Genomic DNA, 26,930 nt, shown 5'->3' with positions numbered 1-26,930 from the left:
GACGACGATCGTGTTTTCTGATTGAAGCTATTCGTACAACCATAAAAAGTTTTACTTCAAATATTATTTCAAATTGCATTTGGCCATAATGTATTTTGAGTGATCAGAGCTTATGCCAAATACAACGCACTTATTATCTTCTGAAAATGGTATTGAAAAATATTTATTTTCTAGACAATATTAACAGATTTCTAAATATTTTTCCAAACAATTATTCACGATACAATCGGTATATTATGCATTAATTTTCTGACGTGAACATTCGTAATTATAATATATTTTTTTAGCGTTTACCATTTTTATGGTTTAAAAAAATATGTTTTTGACACCTGCTTTGAATTCCGATTTTATGTGCCTATAGTCACCGACTTTATGAAATTACAATTTTGCTGAACTCGTGACATTGAAACTACAAAAAAACGTTTTTCTCCTTTTTCAACTCAATTGATTTTGTAGTCAAGTAAATGTAATTTTGACGAAAAAAATTTAAATACAATTACTGCATCTGTGTGTTGTATCGTTTATACAAGAAAATGTTTTTACGACGAAGCATGTGCTGTTGTCGACTACTTTGCTTTTTTCTGGAGCTTACAATTCCACGTTTTATTTTATTTTATTTGTAATATTCAAACTATACCAATGGGACACAATCAGTTTGTCGTGTATCAATTCTACGTAAGTTAAGAATCTTATATAGTTATATCAACGATAAGTTTCTTAGGTAGTATCTACGTTAGTGAAATAATAGCGTTTAACAATGGGAATAGGTTCTATCATTTTTTACATTTGTAGCACATAAAATACGAAATACGAATAAATGTAATATTATGATTTTAGTAAACTTTTTATACGATTTTTTCTAGAAAAAAAATATAATAATTTTACGAGAAATTTTTCCATCGATAGAGATAGAGTTATTTTAAATTTCAATAGCGTTAATGAACATGCAATCAAGAAAGAATAACTTTTGTCAAACTTCCCGTGTACTACTGATAAGTTTGTTATGTACATCGTATATAATCTAAATAATTTCTGCAGTTTAACATGAAAAAAGTACCTTCGTATTTTAAAATGTGAAAAAAAAAATGTTTATTGAGGATGTATTTCAAATTATGTTTCCATTTTCCACCGTACGTGGCGATGGCGCCTCGAATAAACGTTGAATGTAATCTTTTTAAACAACGTGTAAATACAAATCTGCCTTTATGTTACCGGAAATGGGAATTAGCTGGGGGTAATATTATGTGTTGTACACTTATACGTACATATATATTATTATGTTACGGGTAGATATTGTATAAAGGGACAAAGCGACCTGTAGATAATATTATAGTAACTGTATATCCATACATATAATTACATTCTCTATTAAATATAACATAGAACTCTAAAATCAACTTGCTGTTTAATCGAAATAAAACGACGACGAGATAAGGCAACGCGGTGATGACTCTTTTATATATTATATGGAACGGGCAAAAATGGAAATTCGATTTGGAGCATATTTGTATTCTATTTAATCCGTTATCGCTTTTACCCGATTCGTTTATTTCACGTTTATAAGATAATATGAGCAATATAGCTATATTAATTAATTGATTTATAGACAACTAACAATTGTTTATTAAGTTATTGGAAATTTACGGAGTTATATTTCCTTTAAATGACCAAAAAAGTTGTTTGATTTCGGGATAAACACAGACAAATAATTGAGACCTGTTAGTTGTCACGCAGTAGCTAGTGTATATATAGATCTTGTCCCATCATGAATAATAAGATGTAACGTTTTTGTTGTAATTCGGATGTTTAATAATGCTCGTAAGAATTTATGAGATTATTCATTGGTTTTTTATCTAAACTAAAATGATTTGGTTTGTTGATTTATACCGTTGATTAGATGTACCTGTGTTTGTAGAGGTTTTCACCTACCTAGTAGATCAACGGGTCAAGTAAATAAACCCAATGTATACTTAAATATTATAGTACCCCTTTTTAGTCGGTTTAATACATAGAATTCCGTAAGCTTTAATACTGTAACTTATGCACAGTTATCAATTATGGATGTAAAATAAATATTTTTACGTTTAATTTCACTCAATTCGTTATTAATTTATAATATTGTATATAATTAATACTACTTCACAGAACACGGTCTCTGGAGAACTCAAGATCCATAATAGGAGATACATTTGTGGGTTCTCTTTGTTGCGAAACTAAACTATTTTCAGTGTAGTTATTAAACGTTAAACTAATCAAAGGATAAATTTCAGTGGGGTATCTCAAGTTTTTAAAAGAAATTAACTATCGTGTTACGGTATGTACAATAAATGGTATCTAAGAAAACAAATCGATGCTGACATAGCTACTTTATATATTTAGTAAATAGTTATCTCGTGTTTCGCGTGCAGTAGTTAGAACTCGTCGTGTAAACTAATTATTGTGCGACGGCCATAATTATTTCAAGTGTGTCGGTTATTGTTATGTAAGAATTTATATTTTCGTTCCGTGCACTGTCTAATCATCGAAATTGGATGATATTATGTTAGGATCGAGCGTTTACGTCGGAGTCGATGGGACTTCTCGCGTTTATCACGCGTTAAATGTATAAAAATAAAAAATAAAAGCAATAATAAAACCGAAATAGCCGGCTATTATACTGTATATAATATTATATTACTTACAGTCAGTTTTTGTGGCCTGCGTCATCAGGTTCCCTCGTCCGGAGTTGTTATTGCGAGGGATGTCGTCGTCGTCGTCGTCGTAATAATAAAAGTGCTCGGCGGAGGAATTACATTCTGCAGGCACGGTCCGAACGTATTTTTTTTTTTTTCATTCTTTCATTCGTTTGCGATTTTATGCAAGTTGGGTTGTAAAATCAACCGCTTCTCGTCCCGTAGCTGTAGTCCCATTCACGCGCATATTTTTTGACCGTAAAAATACGTATTATTACTATTATTATTTTATTGTATTAGTATTGCGCTATTTCCGTTTTCCTTTGTGTGAAATATTTTTCGACTTTTCAGTACGCTATAGTGACGTCTCAACCGTTTCGTGTTCCACGAATAAGAATCGCAGTATCGTATCCGTCTAAATATTCGTGCTGGTCGAAAACGGCAACTACGATTTATTTTATATCAAAATAGCCTCTAGATCATAATTGTAATTATAATTGTAATTAAAAATCATCAAATACTGAATTCTAGTTTTGTATCCTTGAAGTAGTATAATACGCCACTATTAGGTCTTTTCCATCACACCAGCACGTTTTAATGTTTATTTATTTTTATAAAAACTTAACTTAATAAATACAAAACACAGATTGTTATTTTTTTTATTTACAATCATTTTTAAATAATAAACTACACCTTAAACGTAAAGTTTCAGTATAAATAATTATAATGTTTAGTGAAATGTGTATATATTATAAATTCAATTAACTAGGTTATTTATATATACATATAAATAATACCATATTGTGAGTTTAATGGGTATAGTATTTTTTGAGTGGAAACTGCATCTATAGGTTTTTAATTTTTCGTTGTATTCCATGTATGTACATTGACGGTAATATAAGATGTTATAATGTTCGGGAAAACAGGAAATAAATAATGTACCGATAAGATAACTTGACTACTGTAGCAAATATCTGATTTACTAAGACCGGGTCTAAGGATATTTTTCAACATTTCATAAATGCGCTTTTTGAACGTACGAGTAAACAAGTAAACAAATCTGCAATGTTTGATTTTCGACTAATGGTATGTTTCTTAAAGTAATATTATGTTTACAACTAAAAAGACTTACTTTGTCCCCTTTGCTTCCTAGAGACCACAATACTACGATGTAATCCATAGTGCGTCACAATCTCAAATATGCCATCACAACATAACAAAAGCTCTACGATAATTCGTTGACGATATTTTTATACACAACAATACGATAATATTTTAATAAAATACTACTACTTGACCTTTAATTGCTTTTAGCGTTATTCGTTATATGATTTGGAATGACATAACTCTCGGATAAGCGTAATGATTATGTTAATACATATACAACTGGATAAAATAATCTAAGTAGTGGAAAATATGACCAAGTATGAATAATAATGAAAGCATAATAAAATATTTTCACAGTAGTACCGTTTTGGCCATAGGGGGTATATTTCGTATTTATTATTAACTCAGGCTGACCTAAATTTTACTCACTTAATCTCTTGCTTAGATATCTAATATTTATGGTATGTAAATATTCATAAAATATTGAGTTTACAATTACACACACATACACACACACACACATATTATACATATTATATATATAAATATATGTGTGTATGTGTGTGTGTGTGTGTGTGTGTGTGTGTGTGTGTGTGTATGTGTGTGTGTATTTTTATTTATTTAATTGTAGCCAATATTCATGAATAGATACGTAAAACACACATTGATACTATTATAAATAATCATTGTCAAAAATAACAGTTTTGCTTTTAATTCATTAATTTTAAGTTTATATATACCTATATATATTATATATTGTGCGAGAGTAGAGTTACTAGTTATTAAGTTGGGTAAATAAATATTTGAAACAAAAAATAAAAATATAACATAAATAAAATAATATTATATTTATATGCATACAATATTGTTGACAAATAGCATGAGTATCCTATTCTTGTGTTTATATAATTTTCTAATAATATATAATTTTTCTTCTTAAATATAAGTATAAATATATCTAAAAAATAGGAAATATATAGAGCTAAAAAACTGTATTATAAATAGTTGTGTAGTTTGTGAATTGATGAGTACTTAAATTTTGGTTTTGAAAAATATACACCGGAAATTGGTTCAATGTGTATTTTATATTGTGCGCATACTATATCAACTTTTCGAAGACGAAAAACTATTTCTAATAGCATAAATAAAAGTTTTATCGATGCATCTTAATAAATTTAAAATAGTTACGAGTAATAAAATGTTTGACGGAAAAATTCTATGGTTTTAAAATAATAATAATAGGTACACGAAATAGGTTATAAATGTATGTATCAATACGGAAAATAAAAATAAGAACACAATAAAATACACTTAAAACATACAATAGATACATAAACTATACGTACACCTACAGTAATATTGTTTTGGTACCTCCTTTTGCGGGTTCCGTTAAGTATGAACATAAAGTGCCTATTGATTAACATAATATTTGATAGTTTGTTTTTTAGGTTCTAATCAGAGTTGTGAATTTATGGTTTTTATTACAATGTGTGTTTTATTTTTTTATTTATGGGTCTGTCATCACCTCTTGGAGCAATAAAAATGCTTCAATTTTCATTAACATGTGTTAAAATGTTTGTAGCTTTATTGTTTATAAGTAAAATCCTTAGCTTGCTCACAATTCATAAAATTATTGGACACAGAGACAGTAATTTGTTTTTAATGTATTCTCGAATAAATATTATGATCGTATTGCCGTATTGGTTTAATATCATATCTATAATATCGTTGTGTTAGTTATAACTATTTTGTATTTCAACATTTAAATTCAATTATTCTTTATTAAATATATTTATTAAACATATTATTTATAATAGGCGAATAAAAATAACTTTGCAGTAATATAAAATTTTAGCTTAATGGCTAAGCATTATTTTAAGCATTGTTAGTTCATCTACGTATAAATTTTTATCTTATCACTTGCAGAACATAATAAATAGTCATAAGTCGTGTAATTGTAGCTTGTTTTTTATTTTTTTAATAGATTGATTTAGTTGTCTTAACATAGCCATTGATAAATCGACATAAATTTTCATCCCTTAGAATCTGATATAAGTATTTTTTAAGTTATCATTTATTTAGCCTATCCAATGTTGGTATTTTTTGTGCCAAATAATGAATTAATTTTGTTAAGTTTTCAAGTATATTATGTTGTAATAAATTGTCTTCGGATCTAGTGCACGGAGCCAAAAATAATTCATTGTCTCATATTGTTTAATCCATCAGGTGGCTTTTGGGAGATTGCATTGTTTCGATTCATATTGTCAAAACAAACGGTTCGCGACATATAATATTACAATAATGTCTTAATAAAAATAAAACAAATTGAGGAAATAAACTTTTTGGTGGTGCTTATTTTCACGAGACAAACATGATTTTCACAGACTTCCGGCTTGAACATACCTTGTGCAAATCACATAAAGTTGTATTATTAGATTCATGTTGAATTCAGAACAACGTCTTACCTCATATTTACTATTTTCCAGAAAATTCTTAAAACAAGGTCATGCGTAATACAAATCCTGAAAATTGCTTTAAATCCAAAGGATGTATTTCAGCAGTAAACACTCCGTTGACCTGAAATTGCTCTATATGAAATCGGGGCTCCGGCTGTCAACCACTAGTGTTTGTTTTCTGGGTGTAGACATAATAACATATAGTGAAACACAACACAATATAAATATATAAATAAAAATAAAATCACGAAATTCCTGCAGTAAGCCGACCATTTAAATGCCGTCAAATTAGATTTACATCGTGTATGCGAACAAATTTAATGATTAAAAATGTCTATTTGTAATGGATATTCGTTTTATTTATACGTCCAGTCAACTTATGTTCGCTGGCCGGAAACCAAACATTGATTTTAAACTTTACGTCTATTTATTTTTCAACCAAAATATTGATTTTTTTTTTTCTTAAAACATGTGCGCATGCATTTTTAATTGGTAACTTGCCAAAATACACACCACTTACTTCCTTACAATTTTGTGTTTCCAAAAATTGCTCAGGAAATTTCAAGAAAGTTTTTCTTTGGAACTTTGCCGCTTTTTTCAGTTACAGATAATATGTTTTTACTGTTAGAAATCCAATAGTATAAAGCTTAGACTTATAGAGTAACATTTTATCTGAATGTAATAAAAAAAAATCGTCGTTTTTTGGAAAAAATTAACCGAAACAAATCAGATGTATTACCGTAAATATTTTATACATTTATTAGTATAAAATTAGTAAGTTTTCACGATGTCGATAATTTTGGAATTATATATCGAATTTCGCACGTTGTTTTGGTTAAAGTTAACACATTTTTTAGTTAGTAAATTAGTTCCAATGTTTAAAATAGTACATTTTTTACTTTTGATTATATTTACGTTGTACACGAAGATCATAATTTGATCTCGGTCTTCTTGAAAATTATCAAAAAGTGGTAATAAATAGTTATACTGTTTAACAAAACAAAGGTACAGTTTTTTCAGACCAGGTCACCGGCGTGGCATTTTATTAATAAAATACCATACTATGTCATGTACACAGTATTACAGTATGCACCACTCGATATTGTAACATGACAAATCGTATGAAGTCTTAATGTATTTTAATATATGTAACGTATAATATACTTGACTATAGAAGTTAAGATGAATATAAAGTCATACATCAGTGTATTTTACATTGTACGTCATATTACTTTTGCATTATCGTGATTGCTGATTGTCGCTTCCACCCAGGCAGATGCACGTTTATACGACGTGAATTCTAGTGATGGTAAATAAAACCTCGATTACTATATTATTTTGATCAATGACTATTATTTTATTATAGCATTTGCGATTATTAATTTCATTAATATGCTCGATTACGCGCGTTCGAAATTGTCGGCAGACGTTAGCAAATAGTCAATAATATAATAAATTATTATGGGAATATTTTTATTTTTCTATGTACAGCATATAAGTTATAATAATATATTACCGCGCAGTCGACAGTCAGTATACTATTATACACTATTATAATACACAACATAATAACACTCTTGTTGTTCTCGACGGACGCATTCGGAACCGCGTCCCCATTTATATTTCACTACGTTATAATAATAATAATAAATAATATGCATACACATGCACGTAAATAATATATCATGTATAATGTATTTTATACTATTATAATATCGTAAAAGTCTCGGGGGAACAAGAAGAATGTCGGTGAAATTCCGGGACGCGCGAAGAATATCGAATAAACCGTCGTCTTGTTCTCGCGCTTCGAACCCAGCCATCGCTATCCGAATTATTGTTTTTAATATGTGAGTAGTTAATCCGTAAAAATATGATAATTTAATACGCGTACACGACCGGACTATTGTCGTCGTAATTGTTACGTTTGGTTTGTCGATCCGTTTATGATAGGTATGCCGAAACGTACTACTATAGTAATAATTCAATATATTATTGTTATGCTGTACATATCCTGTCTAATAAAATAATAACATAATATAACTCACTGCTGAACATTTTGGTATATAACATAATAGCAGTAAAACGGAAAACGAGACTGGGGTATCTCAGTCGAATCTTACGACGGATAATTATATCAACTCCGGTGGATGGGCGATGGGGTAAGAATTTCCTAACCGTATTTTTGTTCGGAGTACAATTTATTCGTATAATATTTTTACCGCCTCCTCCACCTGGATGAAAATATTCTAGGTTTAAAAAACCACGAAAAGAATTTCTTCCACAGAGAAAGGTCATGATTTAACTGGAATATTTTCGACGGGAGTCAGATTATCGTAGAAAACCATAACCCAATTGGGAGACTTTAAATATCAAATACCCAAGACAAATAGTATCCCCACCGTCCATTGATAATGTCTCGGGTTAAAATTTGCCTATTACAAACCCAAAACATTCGCAATTTTTCGATCCTCAATGATAATCGTTATGAATTTATTACACAATACACAACACGAGATTTATTTTAATACAAAAGTCAGCTGCAACTTTTAATTTTCATTAACGTTTAATTCCTGTAATAATTCTTATTCTACCACTCGTTCGTCTAATACCTACTCTTGACAATTTCTAACTACTGTCAAACCGCACAATACTCGTAGCTATGATAAATAAAAAAAAAAAAAAGCTTTACATCGTGTTGTGCTATAGGTTTCGAGTCATAGTGAAAATGGTGAAAATGAATTCATTAATCAGTCTTACGAAAAAGCCAGTTTCGCATGTTATTAAGACCGTGGATAACTGACGAGCCTTGACGACGACGACGTAAGACGTAAACGTATAATATAACCGTATAACATTTCTCATCGTCAAGTTCACCCATTCACTTGAAAAGCTTGCGCACAGTGGCGGTTTTGAGGGTGAGGCAAGTGAGGCGGCGCCTCATCTAAAATTTTGTGGTAAATATAAAATAATACTCAAAATGTGAACTTCTTGGTTCACTAATAGAACATATTTCGTTAATAATTTTTAACGTATTTATGACTTTGTTTGAGAAAAAATGCTTCTTCGTTTCACTTTAATTTGAATTATTATTTATTATTTTATTGTACCTATCATTGCGTGTATATTATCAAAAATATCGATAAGCCGATAAGAAATGCACGAAACAATCAGTACGTAAACGTCGTAAACGAACGACCGTATTTCAGCGTATTTCAAATTACGTCAGAGAGGCACCGTTTTACGCCGCCTCTGATTTTGTACTTGTGTACACAAATTACACACACAACGCGTATGTACGCGACTGGTTAATTAAGTAGAACTACGCATGCGCAATAATCATAGTGAGGCACGTTTTGTCATCGCCTCTGCGTACTGAAAATAGATTTACTATTATAGTCAGTGTCAACCCGCAGCCACGGCTAATGGTACTGTGGCAGTGCGGCACGTTCAACAAAAAAATAAACAATCAATTGTTATTGTTGTAATACATATGTGTATGTCACTATATATAATTAAAATTATATTATATTATAGCAATTTTTATATTTTTGAATTCCATTCTTACTGTTTAATGTTTGTTATGATAGTGGGTGAGGGGGGGGAGGTTAAACATAATTCGCCTCACTGAAAAAATACAACCAAAACCGCCACTGCTTGCACACAAATCGGACGAAACTATATAGATTTATGTGACATATAACGATATGTATGTGTATTTATACTGGTGGTCATCATTGTTTTCGATGATTTTTCCGTTTGTATTGTGACGACATTGGTTTTTATTGTATTATTTACGTTTTCGAGTGACTCGTCATTATCGCGAATTCACGTTCTAAAAAACACGAGACAACAGCTATATAGCACGTCGTTGTAATAATATCACGACGAGAGTAAACAATAATAATGCGACAAGACGCAATGCTGCTACGGTGACGTGTAAATCATATATAAATATATTTCGAGATAGACAGAGCGATGATAGCGAGGAAGTGAGAAGTTGATTTGCGAATGTTTTTCGTATTCGTGTTTGTAGAAGTTTACTTTTATTTGAGAGGTTTTGTCTCGATTGTTTTGTTAAACGCGGAACAACAATAAAACAGAGGACGGAACGCATATATAAGTATGAGCATTTTTATTCTCATATGTAGCTGACTAACGAGTTAAAAAGTATACATTTCTACAAATTAATGAATTTTTATTTTCAGTATGAATTTAACTTTTATTAAACGAAAGCAAAATCTACGAGTAAGTCCATAGACCTCACGTCGGAAAAGTATAGAACGGTATATTTATATCGTTTTAGTTCCTATAGATGTGTATGCGTTGATCATGCGATTTTCAATTTATTTTCATATTGCAAAGTATATTATTAGTACTTGGAAAAATTAATGAGTTATTCACCCAACCGCGAGTGTATAATATAATATACATATATGTTAGGATATTATCCAATCGGGCAAAGGCAAAAGGCAAACCGAAAATAATATTTCCCGAAACCGCTCATTTGTCTTAGTTTTAATTATCTGTTCTCGCACTACGCGTAAAAGTGCCGGATACGTGGTAACGGTTTCAGTGCGGTCGGAAGGAGTGTTTGAAACGTTGCCCAACTCGCCTGGTATTCAAACGTAATAATGTGTGTGTGTGTGTGGTTTTCGTGTATGCCGTCCTAAAGATTTAAGCCATTTGCAGATAATATTATATGGCTTTGGGTGTCACAAATTTTCCAGTTTATTCGTTTGTAATCATGACGTTATTTGCTATAGTATATATTCGTTTGTAATTATGTTAATTTGCGGTCTCTCCGAAAGTCCGTTTCGTAGTGCGCGCGTTTCATGTCTCGATCGATCGTCGTGTAATATATGTTCTATAATTAAGTACGAGCCCCGAATTACGCTCGAGTCGGTTGCCGGTTCGTTTTTTGCCGCGCGTTCGGCCCTCGCACAGTTTTTGGTATATGTCTATACGGTTCGCCGCGTCACCGCCTGTCAACGATCACGCCGTCTGCGAATTCGAATCGCGCGAATCGTCTGGTAATTTTCCTTTTAGCTTATTGTCAGCGTTTATATTGTGTGCTGCCCACTTTGGGGCGGTCACCCCGGCGATTTGTTTGCGAACCGACGTGTGTTCATGATGTTTGGCGACGGAAGTGTCAACGCTACTTCGGCAGCGGCATCGTAAACATTATTTAATTATCAGTCAGCGGCTGTGACTGAGTGGTCGCGGGCTTCTATTGGTTCTCATTCGCGCGTATAATTTATTGTATGATAATACGCGCCGTTGGGACGAAATCCGCCGCCACTCAACGCGGTCCCAGCGAGTGTTGGTCGACCGCCGCCGCCGCCGTCGGTTCTCGCGTTAATATTAATATTGCGGCCGACGGGCCTGCAACGTTATATTATTATAACATTAGTTTATTGCACTGAGATACCATAGCTAAGCCTTTACCGTATTCTATTGTTTTGTTGTATTGTATTGAGCTGCCAGACGGTTTTTTTTATATATATATATATACCATTATATTAGTTTATTCAATTTGTTAACACTGCATATATACAGCCCAATTATTAAATATGTTAATTATTCAATTATCTATAGGGCAACAGCTATAGTGATTACTGTTACACCTATACACTCTATTCATGATCAGATTAATGTGTATGGTTAAGCGGATCATAATGTAAATACGATTTAATAAAACATTAAATCTTTGTAGTTATCTCATTTCGCTGAAATTTACCGAATTAATACATTACGTAAAAATAAACTAGGATAAAATAAATTTAAAGTTTACCGAAATAAATTTTAATCAAAAACACATGGCGTGTGCAATCATGATGAAAAGTTCAAAGCAAATATAAAATGAAATAATTTATTAAATTTAAATGTAAATTATATCAAAAGTATTTTAATAATATGCATTAAAACATTTTGTGAAAATTGTTTTTCGTTTAACGTACAAGTAACATATTGTTTGAAGTCGAATCAAATGGTCTTCAAAAAAAAAAAAATATACAGAAGAGATGTAACAATAAAAAAGTCTAAATTAAGAATATTAATATTTTATGATCAAACAATTTATATTCATGAATTATTGTATAATAATATAGTTGATCAATTATAAATTCACGAATCATATAGAACCCATTAAAAACTTTCAGGTTGTAACATAATTTCATAATGGGTCTGGAAAAAGTTCATAACTTATTATAATAGAATGACATTTTTTTTTTATAAATACAAAACAATTTTTAATTTTCAACATTGTAAGTTCTATTCAAAAATATACAATGCGTATTTTATACGAACTATTATGACTTACATAAATTATAATATAAAAATAATTACACTATACTAATACAAATTAGTCATTTCACGATTTACATATTATAGAAAAAAATAAAAAAAACATTTTCATCATTATTGAAATATCTCAATCATTGAGAACGTATCAAACTATTTAATCTCAGAACTATTTTAAGAACTTTATACGAACACGTTTCGTTTTATAAGATTATAATTTTATTAAACTAATTATAATAAGTATTATTATTAATTATTGTGTTTGTTGTATTATATCGTGACTATTATATTGAATATATTTTATAAGATTGTTGGTATCTATATTATATATAAATGTATAATCTAAAAATTGATAAGTTTATTTTTTTAAAGTCACAGTTATCTTATAGCAGTATTTTTTCAATTAAAGTGACTAGACGTTATTAATATGATATCAAGTCGTCAAGTCGAGATTATGTATGAATAGCCTTAGATAGTTGACATTATAATTTTCCGAGGCTATAATTATACAATGACTTTTAAATGTATGTAAACTATCGGTACGCAAAAGACGAACAATGCCGTTTTCCACAAAACACTATAGAACCAAATCAATATTAACACGGAAAATAAATTAACAATTATTTAAACAGCTGTACCGCACCAAATAAATCAAAATGAAATCAATAAAAAATACAAATCATTTTCACTGAAACGTATCACGACCGTCCTGCACACGGTGTAACAAGTAATAATATCTTCGGGGTAATAAATAATATTGTATTTGTATAGTTATATAATATTAATTGTAAGATTAACCGATCAAAACGAAAATGAAATTGTTTTATGTCGCTTTTATTTCCGTATATTGTGTGTGCGGATAAATTCACAAGAGAATTATTAATACACGTCATGTTTGACAAGTATTTTGTTTTTATCTGATCGTCTAATCGTCACGGACAGAAACTCGAACGAATATCGTTATGTTTGAATATATTGGTTAAGGTTTACATTGGATGTCCCAGACATTCTATATAAATATATATTTTTATCAACAGCATCAAAATCTTAAGGCGTTTTCATTTCGCACGGCTGTCGTTCTTTTCTCGAACTGGTGTATACCCCCTCCCCCCCAAAAAAAACCCATTATATCTTATATGTTTCAAAGACTTCAGTACCAAATACCAACACGTAACCGCGATCCACCGTCGCGATTTCGACGATCGTGAAAAATAATACGACCGCGATTGCGATGAATTAATACGATTATGTTTTCGAAAACCCGAACATTTATAATATATTTATGTGCCCTTTAGGTTCACGTCGTTGCCGCCGAGCCCGATCAGCATGCTGTCGCTGCTCATCGATTCCAAGGTGCGGCTCCCCAGGTGGCCGGTGTCCGCGCACAACGTGGACACCAAGCGGGACCTGCGGCACGCGCAGGGCGAACGGGACTTCTTCCTGACGGTGGTCCGGGACATCGCCACCGACCTGGACCTCAAGTCGCTGTCGCAGAAGATCGTCGACGACCTGACCGTGTTGCTGGACTGCGACGCGGGTTCGCTGTTCCTGGTGGACGGGCCGCCGCGGGGCTCCCGACGCCGGTGCCTCGTCTCCAAGGTGTTCGACGTGCACAGCGGCGCCCGCGGCCAGTTCCTGTTGCCGGACGGCGTGCAGTGCGACGCGGCCGGCGGCCCGACCACGGGCACCGACAACGAGGTGCGCATACCGTGGGGCGTGGGCATACTCGGCCACGTCGCGTCCACCGGCGAGACGGTCAACCTGGACGTTGCCTGCGAGGTGAGTCGGAAAAAATGCCGTTTCGAATGCGCAAACCAGTAATAATTACTTACAAAATGTGTACGTGATTATTTGATTTGAACGATCGGGTTTTAAGATAATAATAATTAAAAGGTCAAGTTTTAAACGAATAGAAGTTTCTTCGTAGATAAATCATCAAAATATATTAGGTAGTTGGGGGAAAAAAATTGTCTTTTTAGTAACGGTTGATTTCTGTCGATAAGTAACAAAATAATTTTGTTGCTCATTATGATATATTATAGTACGACATATCGCACTATCAGAGCATTAGCTAAGTAACTCAAAAATTGTCGATTTTGAGTTATACATGTTTTCTAATGATAAAAATGTCGTTATTTAAGATGCACTACCGTATTATCACGTATCTAAAATTTTAAACAACTTAAATCAGAAAAAACGGTAATGCATTTAAGAAAATAATTGGTGGCTATAAATGGAATAGTGTGGTAACTCAAAAAAATACACTATTTCAGTATTGCTACACAATATAGACTTAAATAGGTAATTAGTGCAGTACTGTATTTTTTTCGAAATAATGCACTACTGAACTGTGAATTGAAATTGTTTTTTTTTTAGTTTAGTTTTAAAGTTTTTTTTAGTTTAGGTTCATACCCTTTTTACTTCTTGAAATAGTAAGTATTAAGTGCCGATATAAAATCCAATATTAAAGTTATTAATTTCGTTAAGAACGGAAACATTTCAGATTAAAAATTTAAGTTATTATAGTAGTAACTGAGAAATTCGTTGTAAAATATCTATTACATTACTGTATTAACTCAAAAATAAGTTAAGTTCTATACGAGGAAAACTATTTTTTTTAAAACTTGGTATTATAAATATATATATATATACATACGTCAAGACAATTTGAATCCAAAATTTGATGATGATACGTGGAATACATAATGTCTTACAGCTGTTTTACTATACTATCAAATCAAAAAATTCGTTTTTCTCAAAACATGGTTTTTTGAGTTGCAACACTAATGTTCTAATAGTGCGATATAATCAATAATACATGATACTACTAGTTGATAGCGTATAATATTACGTTTTAACGTTATATATTTTCATTAATCCGATATTAAATTAGTGATTGTAATTTATAATATTTTAAATCAAAAGCTTAAAATTAGTTATTTTTCAATTAAACTTTAATGGTTTTAAATGCGCGCAATAAATTATCATTAAATACTATTTTAGTTACGCGTGTTAATTGACTAAAATAATTTTGTTATTTTCAACGAATAAAACAAAACACCGGTGACGAATAACAATCAGAAATTTTTTTTAGAACTTAACATGCGCAGTAATTGCGCACAGTGGTATACGTTTTCAAATGATAATACCTACAGCGGATAGACATACAATATTATTATTACCGACCTCACAATTGCTCACTGAGCTATTTATTGTGTGGATAAAATGAGAATTAAATAAATGTTATGATATTCAGAATAACTGACAAAATACTTACGATTTAAAATGCTAAATTAATCGAGCAAACTGTAGTTTTAAAAAGTGCTGCGAGTGTTGTACAAGTTTTGACAACGATAAGATTCGTGTAAGTTAAATTATACTTTATGAAATTAATTTTGATACTATTTATATTCCATACCTACTGAGTTTTATAAATATATTAAAAAATGCGTCGAATAAGTATATAGTCAACGAATAACAACACAAGAATATTATTCTATTATTTTAACATAATTTATGCTCATGTATTGAGACACATAATATGCGTTTTGTCGAGTACTCATAAGCTTCACTCAAACGTTAATGAGTTGTTAATTAAAAAAAAGTAGGTATTATATTTAACATCACTTTTACACACAATTATTACGAACTCTATCGTAAAGGGTCAGTAGGTCAAAATTTAAACTTCCTCTAATTCACTCGATTTTGAGGTGACGTTAAAAATGTATAAGCCAATATCGATTTAAATGCTTAGAGTTATACGATTCAGTGTTAAAAAATTGGTATCATATTTTTGTTTACATACACACATATATATAATAAAAAAATCTTAAGGTTCTATTATAGTTGAAAGTTAATTAAGTAAATATATATGAAATTATTCTTAACTTTGAGTATGCTGTATTTTGGGTACATTTCCTTCATTTTTTTTTTTATAAATTGTATTATATTCTCAAGGACTTTTAAAAAAAAAAATATGTATAGGTTAAGTTTGGTCTGTACTTGAAATTTCAATTTATTTTTTAGCCGCTTTTATATCTATAATATTTCTGAATAGCAAAAGATAAAGAAAATGAAAATAAATTAATATATTTCCAAAGAAGCTTTTAAGAAATATTAAAACGGTATATATGTTTTCAATTTGGCCAAACAATACAATTAATAAAAGAATAATTTTTTTTTAGAACTTAATATTACCATAAAAAGTTTACCAGGAAATAAAGTCGAAGATTTAAACGAGTGCAACTCGGAATAGACTAATTTAATTTATTTTTAATTGCAAATAAATTGCAAAAGACAATTGTGTTTAATGTAGAACTGTAAAACGTAAAAGGATCTTACGACAGTCGAGAAAAACATAATATTATGATAATATACAGTTTTATTTGTCTTTTATTCTTTTAGTATCCATTAAGTGTTGTTCTTAAACAAATAACGATCAATCTTCGGAAAATTAATAACTAATTTATGTAAAAGAACTATTATACTTTTTTTTTGCATATATAAATGTGTATTTTTTTTATAATTTATATTTAACAATATTATCTCAAAAATGAGTTACGTTGAACATAACGTTCTGCATTATGATTATGTCATTTTTAAATATTGTGGCCGTTAAAAAAATATAAACATTATTATCGCCAAGTGAAAAATACCATCGGCACACGAACGGTTATTTTTTAATAAAATTCAACTAGACTTTAATCATTCGTCTGTACTGTAACGATGGAATTGATTTAGCGGTAGTGCTCGTCAACAACGACGAAAAGGTTTTACAACAACACATTTACGTCGATATCGTAAAAATGACTCGGTGCGCACCGGACCTCTGAGAGATTACGTGTCGCATTTAACACTGCGTAACAACTAAGCGAACAACTGTGTCCACGGCCAACAACGATTTCGTCTGTACTTAATGTATGTTTTTCTTTTACGGCACATCTGCGTTCGAATTTTCCCGGAAAAACTGCATCTAGTGTTTCGTCACCGCGTTTGTCACGACGCATCTCATCTGTTTCGTTTTTCCTTTTTTTTAAACATAATTCATGCAAATGTGTTAAAAGTTGAACATTCGCGTATGTATTCCGTCCGGTATTCAAATAGTCCATATCACTATGTCGGTTTTAAAGTTCAGAATGGAAGCGGATTGATGCTGCTGTGTACGAGCACAGACACGGGGGATCCATCCCGTACAATGCGTATTATACATGTATACCGTACACGCGTTCCGGACCAGTGCCCAGCGTATCGTAAAGCGTCCAGATATTATTTATACAGTATCACGTCATAAAAATCGGCGGGGTGCACAGCGTATACCATTATATTGGCGGTATATATTAATACGACATCCCGAGAGCTCGGAGAGATTTTCGGCCTTTTTACGTGCGTTATCGTTCGTATATTATTATTTATTATTTATTTTTATTTTTACAGTGTCTCTCTCGGACGCTTGTAGAAGTTTACTACACAGCTATATAATAATTTACTGCTGGAGGCCGTACAATCGACGTTTATTGATACGTTTCGTATTTTGTCTGAGTGCGTTTGAAAAATAAAACTGGGTCATACACGCCACCCCACAGCTATACGGCTAAATATATATATATATATATACATATATATGCTATTATATATATATATATATATATATATACATATATATATACGACCTAACATGGTCGACGTGGGCTAATGAAATTCCAGTCGTATATATACGTAGTGGATCATCTTCGACAGCCTCCCATCTCAACCGACCGCGACCCCGATTATTGTGTCGTCTGTGCGAGTGCATAATATAAATGTATATCGTGTAGTCGACGCGGGCACGGCAGCGGAAGGCGTCCGCGTAACGGATACGCGTGAACCTATATTCTCCCGGCTGGGGAATACGAATATTTCCGTACACATATAAATAGGTGTACACGTCCCGGTCGATCCACCGTCGTGGCGCTATAGTGGCATTATTTTCGAATTAAGTTTTTTAGTGAAAATTCGGGTAGACAATCATCGGTATAGTATACTAAAATTGTGCGATTGACAATACCAATTGAAAACAATTATTATGTATATATACATATTTGTATCGGTCTTTATTAATTTATATTTTATATAATAGCTGTAGTTCAAAATACTATCTACGTGGATTGGTAGAAACGAATATTATTATTATTGTTATCGATTCGATTTCGCGACCGTTTGCGTAACGCGAAATTACACGTATAATAATTCCGTTTAATTATTGATATTAGCTAGAAAATTAGGTTAGGTTTACCTAGTACTCTATAATATTTTGATTACAACAAATTTAATTACTGTCATATTATTATAGACATAGTTGACGATTATTCATAATTTCAATAATAAGTAAATACGATACTAAACGCGCATTGTACCACTGGATGGTGAAAATCGATTTTATTCTGAAAAATGTATTTAAATCAAATTAAATTAAAATTGTGATTCGGCTGTTGGTTTTTTTAAAATAAGTTCAATAGTAGAGATTATTGATCCAATAAACTATTCGTTTCAATATTAATGTTAAAAATTATGTTTTCAACATTTTAGGGCATCACTAAACTATTAATGATATGAATCATAATATTCATAAAAATCAATATTATTTTGTACTCGGTATGTTAATCGATTGAAAATTAATCGTTCAAAGTCTAACGTATTTATCGTAATATCTGAATCAGTATTATATTATGCAAAAGCGTTTCTTTAAATTAGAAGATAACTTTGAAGTGGAGTGAACTGTAAAATAATATGTAAATTTTATTCATTTAAAACAAATATAAGACTTTTAAAGATGCTGTTTGCCCGAAAGTAAAATTAATAATTTATTAACTTTTTTGTCTAAAAGAAATAGTAATATGTACGTGCGATTAATTTTAATATCAGTTCATTTATTTTCGTCGTTACCGATGGCTATCTTATTTCAGTGATTTATTTTTGTTTGTATATTATTCATTAATGTATTTCATATATACACCATGTGGTTTTAAAATCGTTTGTAGAGCGAAAATTGGAATAGCGGAATTACTTACTACGATAGGCGACGATAATAATGCATTGTGATTATAAAAAATTATAACAATACGCGAATTCGGGAAACTCATCAAATTCGTGTTTTTTCCACCATACTTAATATCTGCATTCATAACATAACATAAAATATCAAATTTCAGGATCCGAGATTTGACGACGAGGTAGACCGCATAATGGGATACTACACTTCGTCGTTGCTGTGCATGCCGGTGAAAAATTCGTACGAAGAGATAATTGCGGTGGCGCAGGTTAACAACAAGAACCCGGACAAGGACGACGGGCACTTCACCAGCATGGACGAGAAGGTAAATGTGTTTTCAATCGGTGTGTGGTCATTTCTACGGGCGGCTTTGACGCAGAGTTACTCTTGCAGACGTATTATTATTATTATTATTCTTGCACTGTTGTGAACACGAGCCGAGTGGTGGTGCAGAAGTCGGGTCTTTCTCGCGAATACACATATACCTATGTACACTACCGTCCATACGTTATACAGAGTTTTTCGGCCAATTTTTCTGTCGCCGTCGTCGTAATTTTAATATAAATCTGAAAATCATAATAACATACGTAAACTCCTACCGCCCTAGCTATTATCGTAGAATTAATTGCGCTAACACTACCGGTGCCGGATTCTGATCGGATAACGTTATAGCATTATTATACTGGCGCGGTTTTCGCTGTCGACATATTGCGTCGATAAGGACTTGACCTACGACGATGTATTGGCAAATGATACAAAATATATGACTCCGTATTACGTGATTGTCATGTTATTGAATTGTTAATTTTCGTAAACTACGTAGTAGTTCCTTGAAATCTACATGGCCTAATCGCAAGACGTGTTTTTCAATGCTAGTGCATTTATAAATATCATCAGTCGTGCAGACTGAGCTAATAATATTATTTAATAACACTTGAGACATAAAGTATATTTTAAGATATTCATTTTTTTTTATCGTAACCTATACATTCCTGCATTACAATAACGTCACTGACTATGAATAATTCAAACACGATTTAAATGTATACCACAATGTCAACATTATTTTACCAACTACAATACAGTTTTTTCATTACAATAATGTGTTTGATATGCATATTTGATGGCAAGTTGGTTTTGCTTCCGATCACTCGTAATTAATTGTAGTGATACTAACAAAGTTTATAAGACCTATGTTCATATAAGATATTTTTGACGTTCGACTGTAAGCGAGTTTAAACGATTCAATATACTTTTACGTAAATAACTTGATTTCGAATAGAATAACATTATCTATAAAAGAAAGTGTTCGATATAATATTTTGAATAGGACCTTATGTAACCATTCATCAAACTATTGATTGTGAATATAAGATAAAAATGTAATCTTATTCTAATAGTTCAAAGGAATAATTCAAAAGCTTAAGATTTGATTGGATAAACTATTAACGTTTTCAACGAAATACTTAAAAAATATATGATTATTATTTTGATATTGAACGATTTTTACTCATTTTATAGACTTGGATGTTTAAAATTAGTTTATGTAATTATTTGCTTTTTGACAAGTACATAATTTAGCGTCGAAAACTACCAATGAAGACGTCATGATGTTTAACAATATACAATTTTTAATCTGAGATCGAAATAATCCAATTTTCTAACTCTAAGCATTTAGTTTACCAAATAAATATGTCTAATCTACACAACATTGTTGTGGAAGATTCTCAAACGATTTAATTTAATCACATTTTCTGGGATTACAGCTTTTCGAGACGTACTTACAGTTTGTCGGTATAGCCATTACAAACGCACAAATCGTCGAGGATTCCCGAGCAGAATACGATCGAAACAGGGTAAGTTAATGATAAGTTATGGGTAGAATTAATCTTGTCGGGGTGTTTAAAAAAATTCTAATGAACATCGTTACAGAATTTATTGGAAGTGGTACACGATCTGTTTGAAGAACAAACGTCCATCGACAAAGTTATAATGAAGATAATGCAAAGGGCCCAGAGGCTGTTGAAGTGTGAAAGGGCGGCCGTGTTGCTCGTAGACGAATCATGCGACAGTACAAGCTTCTCGAAACTGTTTGACTTGAACTCGCCCAAGCATAATATAAAAAATAACGTTAAAAAGTAAGATTGCGCATTGCAATATTAATAAATATATGTGTATATAATATAACAGTTACAATACATCTTATTATACCCTTCAAGTCCAATACGTTTATTACTCATTAGTAGTTCTGTTTCACTCAATTTATATTTAAATACAGGTTTTCTAATCTATAAGATAATCTTTGCATAATAATGATAAAAAACAATATATTTCCAAAATTTAATTTTTGAAACTTTTTAAATATTTTTTTTTTTTATATTATGTATTTAAATTGGATAAGAATTTACAAAACTAGAACGAGTTAATGGTTTTGGTATTTTTGAAAATAATTGAAAGTATACTATAAAGTTGTTTGTTTCGGAAAAAATTAATACAATCAATTTCGATTTTAATATATCATTTTTATAGTAATTCGTAAAATTAGTATTACTTATTAATTAAAATTACTATTATTATTATTATTATTATTTTATTACTTAAAATCAATTTAATATTTTGAAAACTGGTCATTATTGGTTATCATAATTCAATAAAACTATAAATATATTTAACAGAACTAAATATTTTTATCCCAATACAAATTAAAAATTAAATTTATTCTAGTTTTATGATATTTTGATTATTTTTAAATTATAATAATGGTATGTGTTTTTTATTATTTAAAATAATAAGAGCAATACCTATTTCGAATAGGTATTCAAAAAATTTAATTGCACAAAATAGTATGTTTTATTTTACATGCATTATTATTATTATTATTCAGAAAAACCCGAGGAAGTTGCTTTTCTGTAATATTTTTTAGTTAACTAGAATAGGTCACTGTAATAAATGTGTTAAATTTGAATTCGATGATAAATCATGTCATGCATGAAAAACGATCCTGGACGGAGTATGGTTAACCTATATTTCTAAGGATATTTTATTTTATATTTTTATTATTGGTACGAGTAATTAATTGTTCTATTAGAAATACGAAAGGTTGAACTAATTTCCACACTTATAAAATAAATCTTGTTTATATGTTCGTATTTTTAATATTTTTTTAATTAATGTATGAAAACTTACAACTATTATAAAAAACATAGTATATAAATTGTCAAGCTTTTTTATTCAAGTACAGACATTTTATAATATACAAATCGAAAAAAAAAAAAACACGGAAAAGTAGATAATTTCAAACGTTTAAAAATGACTTGAGAAATAAACATATTTTTAAAATTATATCATGGCTATTCATTGATAATATGAATTTGAAGTCTATAACATTGTGAATTGTTTAATTTTAATAAAAAAATATAATTGCTGTAGGTGAAAAAAATGTTTGAGTAAAAATGATATAAATATTATTCCATTTACCTTGATTATTTCACTATTTTAAGCTAAAATACAATTTTAATATGGGTAATATTATTATCTTCTTGATTCACCTTAAATAACATATCGATGAGAATATATTATAAATAGAAATAAATACAACAAATATATTATCAGAAACCGCTACTTATTTAATATATTTTTTTATAAAATAGTTCTAGGCAAAAGGTGGAGGGCGAGAACGTGTCGCGGTACCTGGAGAGCCTTGCTGAGAGGGTGGCTTGTTCAGGGGAGGTTCTAAACATCAACGAGCACGAATGCAGCGAAGGAATCGTAGATTCAGGCATCAACTCACTGTTGGCAATGCCAATCAGGAACAAAAACGACCAAATAATCGGTAAACACAGTTAACATTATATCTCGTAAACATAACCCTTATATATAAACGTGTTATCGAAGAATTAGCACTGTGAAACGAAGTATATATAATATATAATATATAATATTAAAATACTAAATTGATAAAAACAAAACGAATTCAATGAATTAGTTTTAAGTGGGTTACACTAATTGGCCGGTTTAACTGTATATTTGGTATAAGATTTGTACAGAGTTGCATTGTAGCTTACATTAGTTGGCCTACAAACATTTAATTTGATACACAATTTTGGGTAACCCTCGTGGCTCACGTTAATCGAAATTTGATTGTCAATGTGGGTTACATCAACAAAAAAAAAATTAATATTAAATTTTGGGATAGAAAAATGGATGCGAGAGTTATAATATTTGGTCAAAATGTGTATTTATCTCTATAAAATCAAATTCAATCAAAACATAAATTTCGTAAAAAGTGCGGGTTACATCAGTTGGCCTATCAACCGACGATATAATACGCTACCCACCGTCACTATATAAATTCATAATATATTATTTTGTTTTAAAAAAATATAACTAATGTTATGGAACGGTGTTCGTCCGACAGCTTTTTTTTTTTTTTATCATATTTGCTACTTACTGTAAGTAGTATACAATTTCGTAATGATTTCAGTACAATAAATCTGTACAATATTAAAACGTCGAAGTGGTAAACATTTACAACGAAATACACTTTTGGAAGTATCTATTTTGTTCAATGAAAACTTATTTTTATAACTAATATATATATACATATATATATATATATATATATATAATTGAATATTTGGTTAAACATTTTTTCACGCTACTAAAAATTCAACGTGTTAATTAATCGGGTAAACATAAGTCTCTCAGTCATCATACATTTTGTAAAGCACCGTAGTCAATCCACTCCGAACTGAAAATTATTATTAACCGAACCGAGGTCACGCGTATTTTTGCTCAACAGGAATTTCAGTTGCGTTTTATTATTTTATTTTTTTACGTCGAGAGAAAATAAAACGTACGGTGAATGATTTAGCGCTCACCGAGTATCGCCTCCAGAAACTCTAGGGTATTCGAGTGGCACATGATATAGATGTGCACATCACACACCACAAACGCCCGTGATCCTGCAATCGAACAATACCCCGTGAGAATCCTTCGGGTTGTCTATCACTTCTCCTCGCCGTTTGCAACCGTAAAAGATACGTACGGTAGTCGCGCGCATAGGGCATACTATAACTCCTATATGATATTATCAATTATTGTTATACGATAATCGAATGTGTGCACCGATATCACGTCCGGCCCACGTCTGATTGCGCTGTACGTTCGGGACCAGCGCCGGTGCGACGTTCGGATATCTTGTGCTAGTGTATATATTATTATCACGTTTTATCGTCGTCTGGTCATAACTATTATCGCGTTACATTCGATTTCCGTAAGTATTTAACGCGATTGTAAGTTGCGATCGATTTGCCGGATAGGTTTAAAATTTACGCGGATAAAACGCAAATACCCAGTCGGAGAGCGACTTCGGTAGGAGTGAGCTCCTTCGTTTAATATAATAACAATATATATATAAAATACAATACCATTCGATTGCGGTGTCATATTTCGTTCGGCTAACGCAAACAATACATTGCAGGTGTCGCCAGTATAATCAACAAATTGAATTCGTCGCCATTTGACGATTACGACGAACAGTTGTTCGAGGTGAGATATTTTATCTCAATTATTATTTACAAGAAAAGTACTTAATGTCACATATTTTTCCGTTCATAAAACCGCGTTTCGCTTGTTATAGGCTTTTACGATATTCTGCGGACTGGGAATACACAACACGCTCATGTATAGTGAAGTGGAAAAGGCGATGGCCAGACAAAAAGTCTCAATTGAAGTAAGATCAGCGTACCGGCGTGCAAAAACGAATATATTGTGTGCCATAAGAAATTTATAGAAATGTTTGTTGTTGTTTTTTTTTTTTTTTTTTAATATATTTATTTATTTCAGGTTCTGTCTTATCACGCGACAGCTTCTAATAAAGAGGTGGAACGCATCCTGGTAAGCGTTCGATAATCTTATAAATTTATTTTTTAATATTCTTATGCTTTTAAAACTTTTTTGGCTTCAATTTCAAATATACACTATCATCCCCGGATATCTACATTCTATACATTCGAACTCTGTGAAAATAATGAAAAAACTTTTACTGGCTAGTCATTGAACCCTAGACCGTTTTTCCATAGTTTAATGCCCTCGCATATTTGAACGGATTGAAAAGCGTATTTTGTTGTTATTCCAGCTTTACATCGTTTGCGCGTGTCGTGTACCTATGCACTGTCGTTGACAACTTGTAAAACGGAAAAATATATTTTTACACTTTTTCGCGTAAAACTAAAAGTGTCGAATCGTGTGTATATTCGAATAAAAACATTAGCAATCATAAAATGAAAATAAACTGCGCTGTCGAAGTCGAATAGAAATACTATCGAAAAACTGCTACCGAATAGGAAATAATTGTATTTTTTCTTAGGGCATGCCGGTACCTGCTGCTGATTCGTTGAATTTATATTCACTAACGTTCGACGATTTTTCACTTAACGACGACGAAATGCTGATGGCGGCAGTGAGCATGTTTTTGGAACTTGGACTCGTTAAAACGTTTAATATTGAAAAAGAAGTGAGTGGTGCATAATAAGTAAAATATATGTGTTTGAAAAACCTCGTAAACGGATTGTGTACGCAATTGATTGCTTGGAGTATACAAAAATAGTTTAAATTTAATATACACCACATTCCACCGCAATAATGGAAATTTTGGTATTTTTTACATTACTGTTCAATTTGTCTAGTTGTTATGTCGTAAACAAAATATTTTATGCATAGGTATGTTGTAAACGATTCAAATGCAATGTTAAGGGAAAAGTTTTGTGTTGGAATGTTTCCAAAATGCCCTTACAATATTATAAATCGTGTTTGCTAAACGTATATCATTGATATAACAAACACTTTATTGTTTATATAACTATAATCAAATAAACTATTCTAAATGAGAAAAAACCACCATAATTTAATATCAATGTGTTTACCAATAAACTATTCATTTCGGTGGTGAATTCATTGCATACGTATGTGTTTTCAATTTTTAAACTCTATCGTGTTTTAAAACCTCGACAAAATAACATAGGAATATATCAAAAGCACAGAGATTTTTTCTAACGGTTTCAAATCGGAAGACAGCAAGCCTTTACATTTTTCGTAGTATGAATTAATATCATGCTAAGTATTTCGTGGGCTTTGAAATATTTGCATGCACAAATAACGACCGAGTGGAGCGGAAATGAAAAGGTCTTATGCTGTGAATAATGAGAATTGTCGAAATTTGTCTGAAATAGTACTCTAAGATACATACTTAAAATGGAATGACGACTTAGAGAACATAATATGTTGTATGCAAAGATTACTTGTTTGGTTTAATGTATTATTTATATTTAATGGGCAAAATTCAGGTACATTTTATTTTTCAACGTG

The 26,930-nt window shown here is 31.0% G+C and overlaps 1 protein-coding gene across 4 annotated transcripts in view; it reads left to right on the top strand.

Annotated features, from left to right (window-relative positions):
• Nucleotides 1-26,930, top strand: part of LOC113552380 (dual 3',5'-cyclic-AMP and -GMP phosphodiesterase 11A-like) — a 118,712-nt gene that overhangs the window by 88,472 nt on the left and 3,310 nt on the right. For all 4 annotated transcript variants that reach the window (XM_026955258.1, XM_026955275.1, XM_026955267.1 and 1 more), the window contains 9 exons: nt 13,831-14,314; nt 19,723-19,887; nt 21,329-21,418; nt 21,495-21,700; nt 23,213-23,394; nt 25,045-25,112; nt 25,204-25,296; nt 25,410-25,460; nt 25,933-26,079. In XM_026955258.1, the coding sequence (XP_026811059.1) occupies nt 13,831-14,314; nt 19,723-19,887; nt 21,329-21,418; nt 21,495-21,700; nt 23,213-23,394; nt 25,045-25,112; nt 25,204-25,296; nt 25,410-25,460; nt 25,933-26,079 (1,486 nt within the window). The remainder of the gene's footprint in view (nt 1-13,830; nt 14,315-19,722; nt 19,888-21,328; nt 21,419-21,494; nt 21,701-23,212; nt 23,395-25,044; nt 25,113-25,203; nt 25,297-25,409; nt 25,461-25,932; nt 26,080-26,930) is intronic.

Source organism: Rhopalosiphum maidis, chromosome 1 (assembly GCF_003676215.2).
Source record: "Rhopalosiphum maidis isolate BTI-1 chromosome 1, ASM367621v3, whole genome shotgun sequence".
Taxonomy (NCBI): Eukaryota; Metazoa; Arthropoda; class Insecta; order Hemiptera; family Aphididae; genus Rhopalosiphum; species Rhopalosiphum maidis.
Note: the sequence above shows the minus strand (reverse complement) of the source record. Positions and strands in the feature narration are given on the sequence as shown.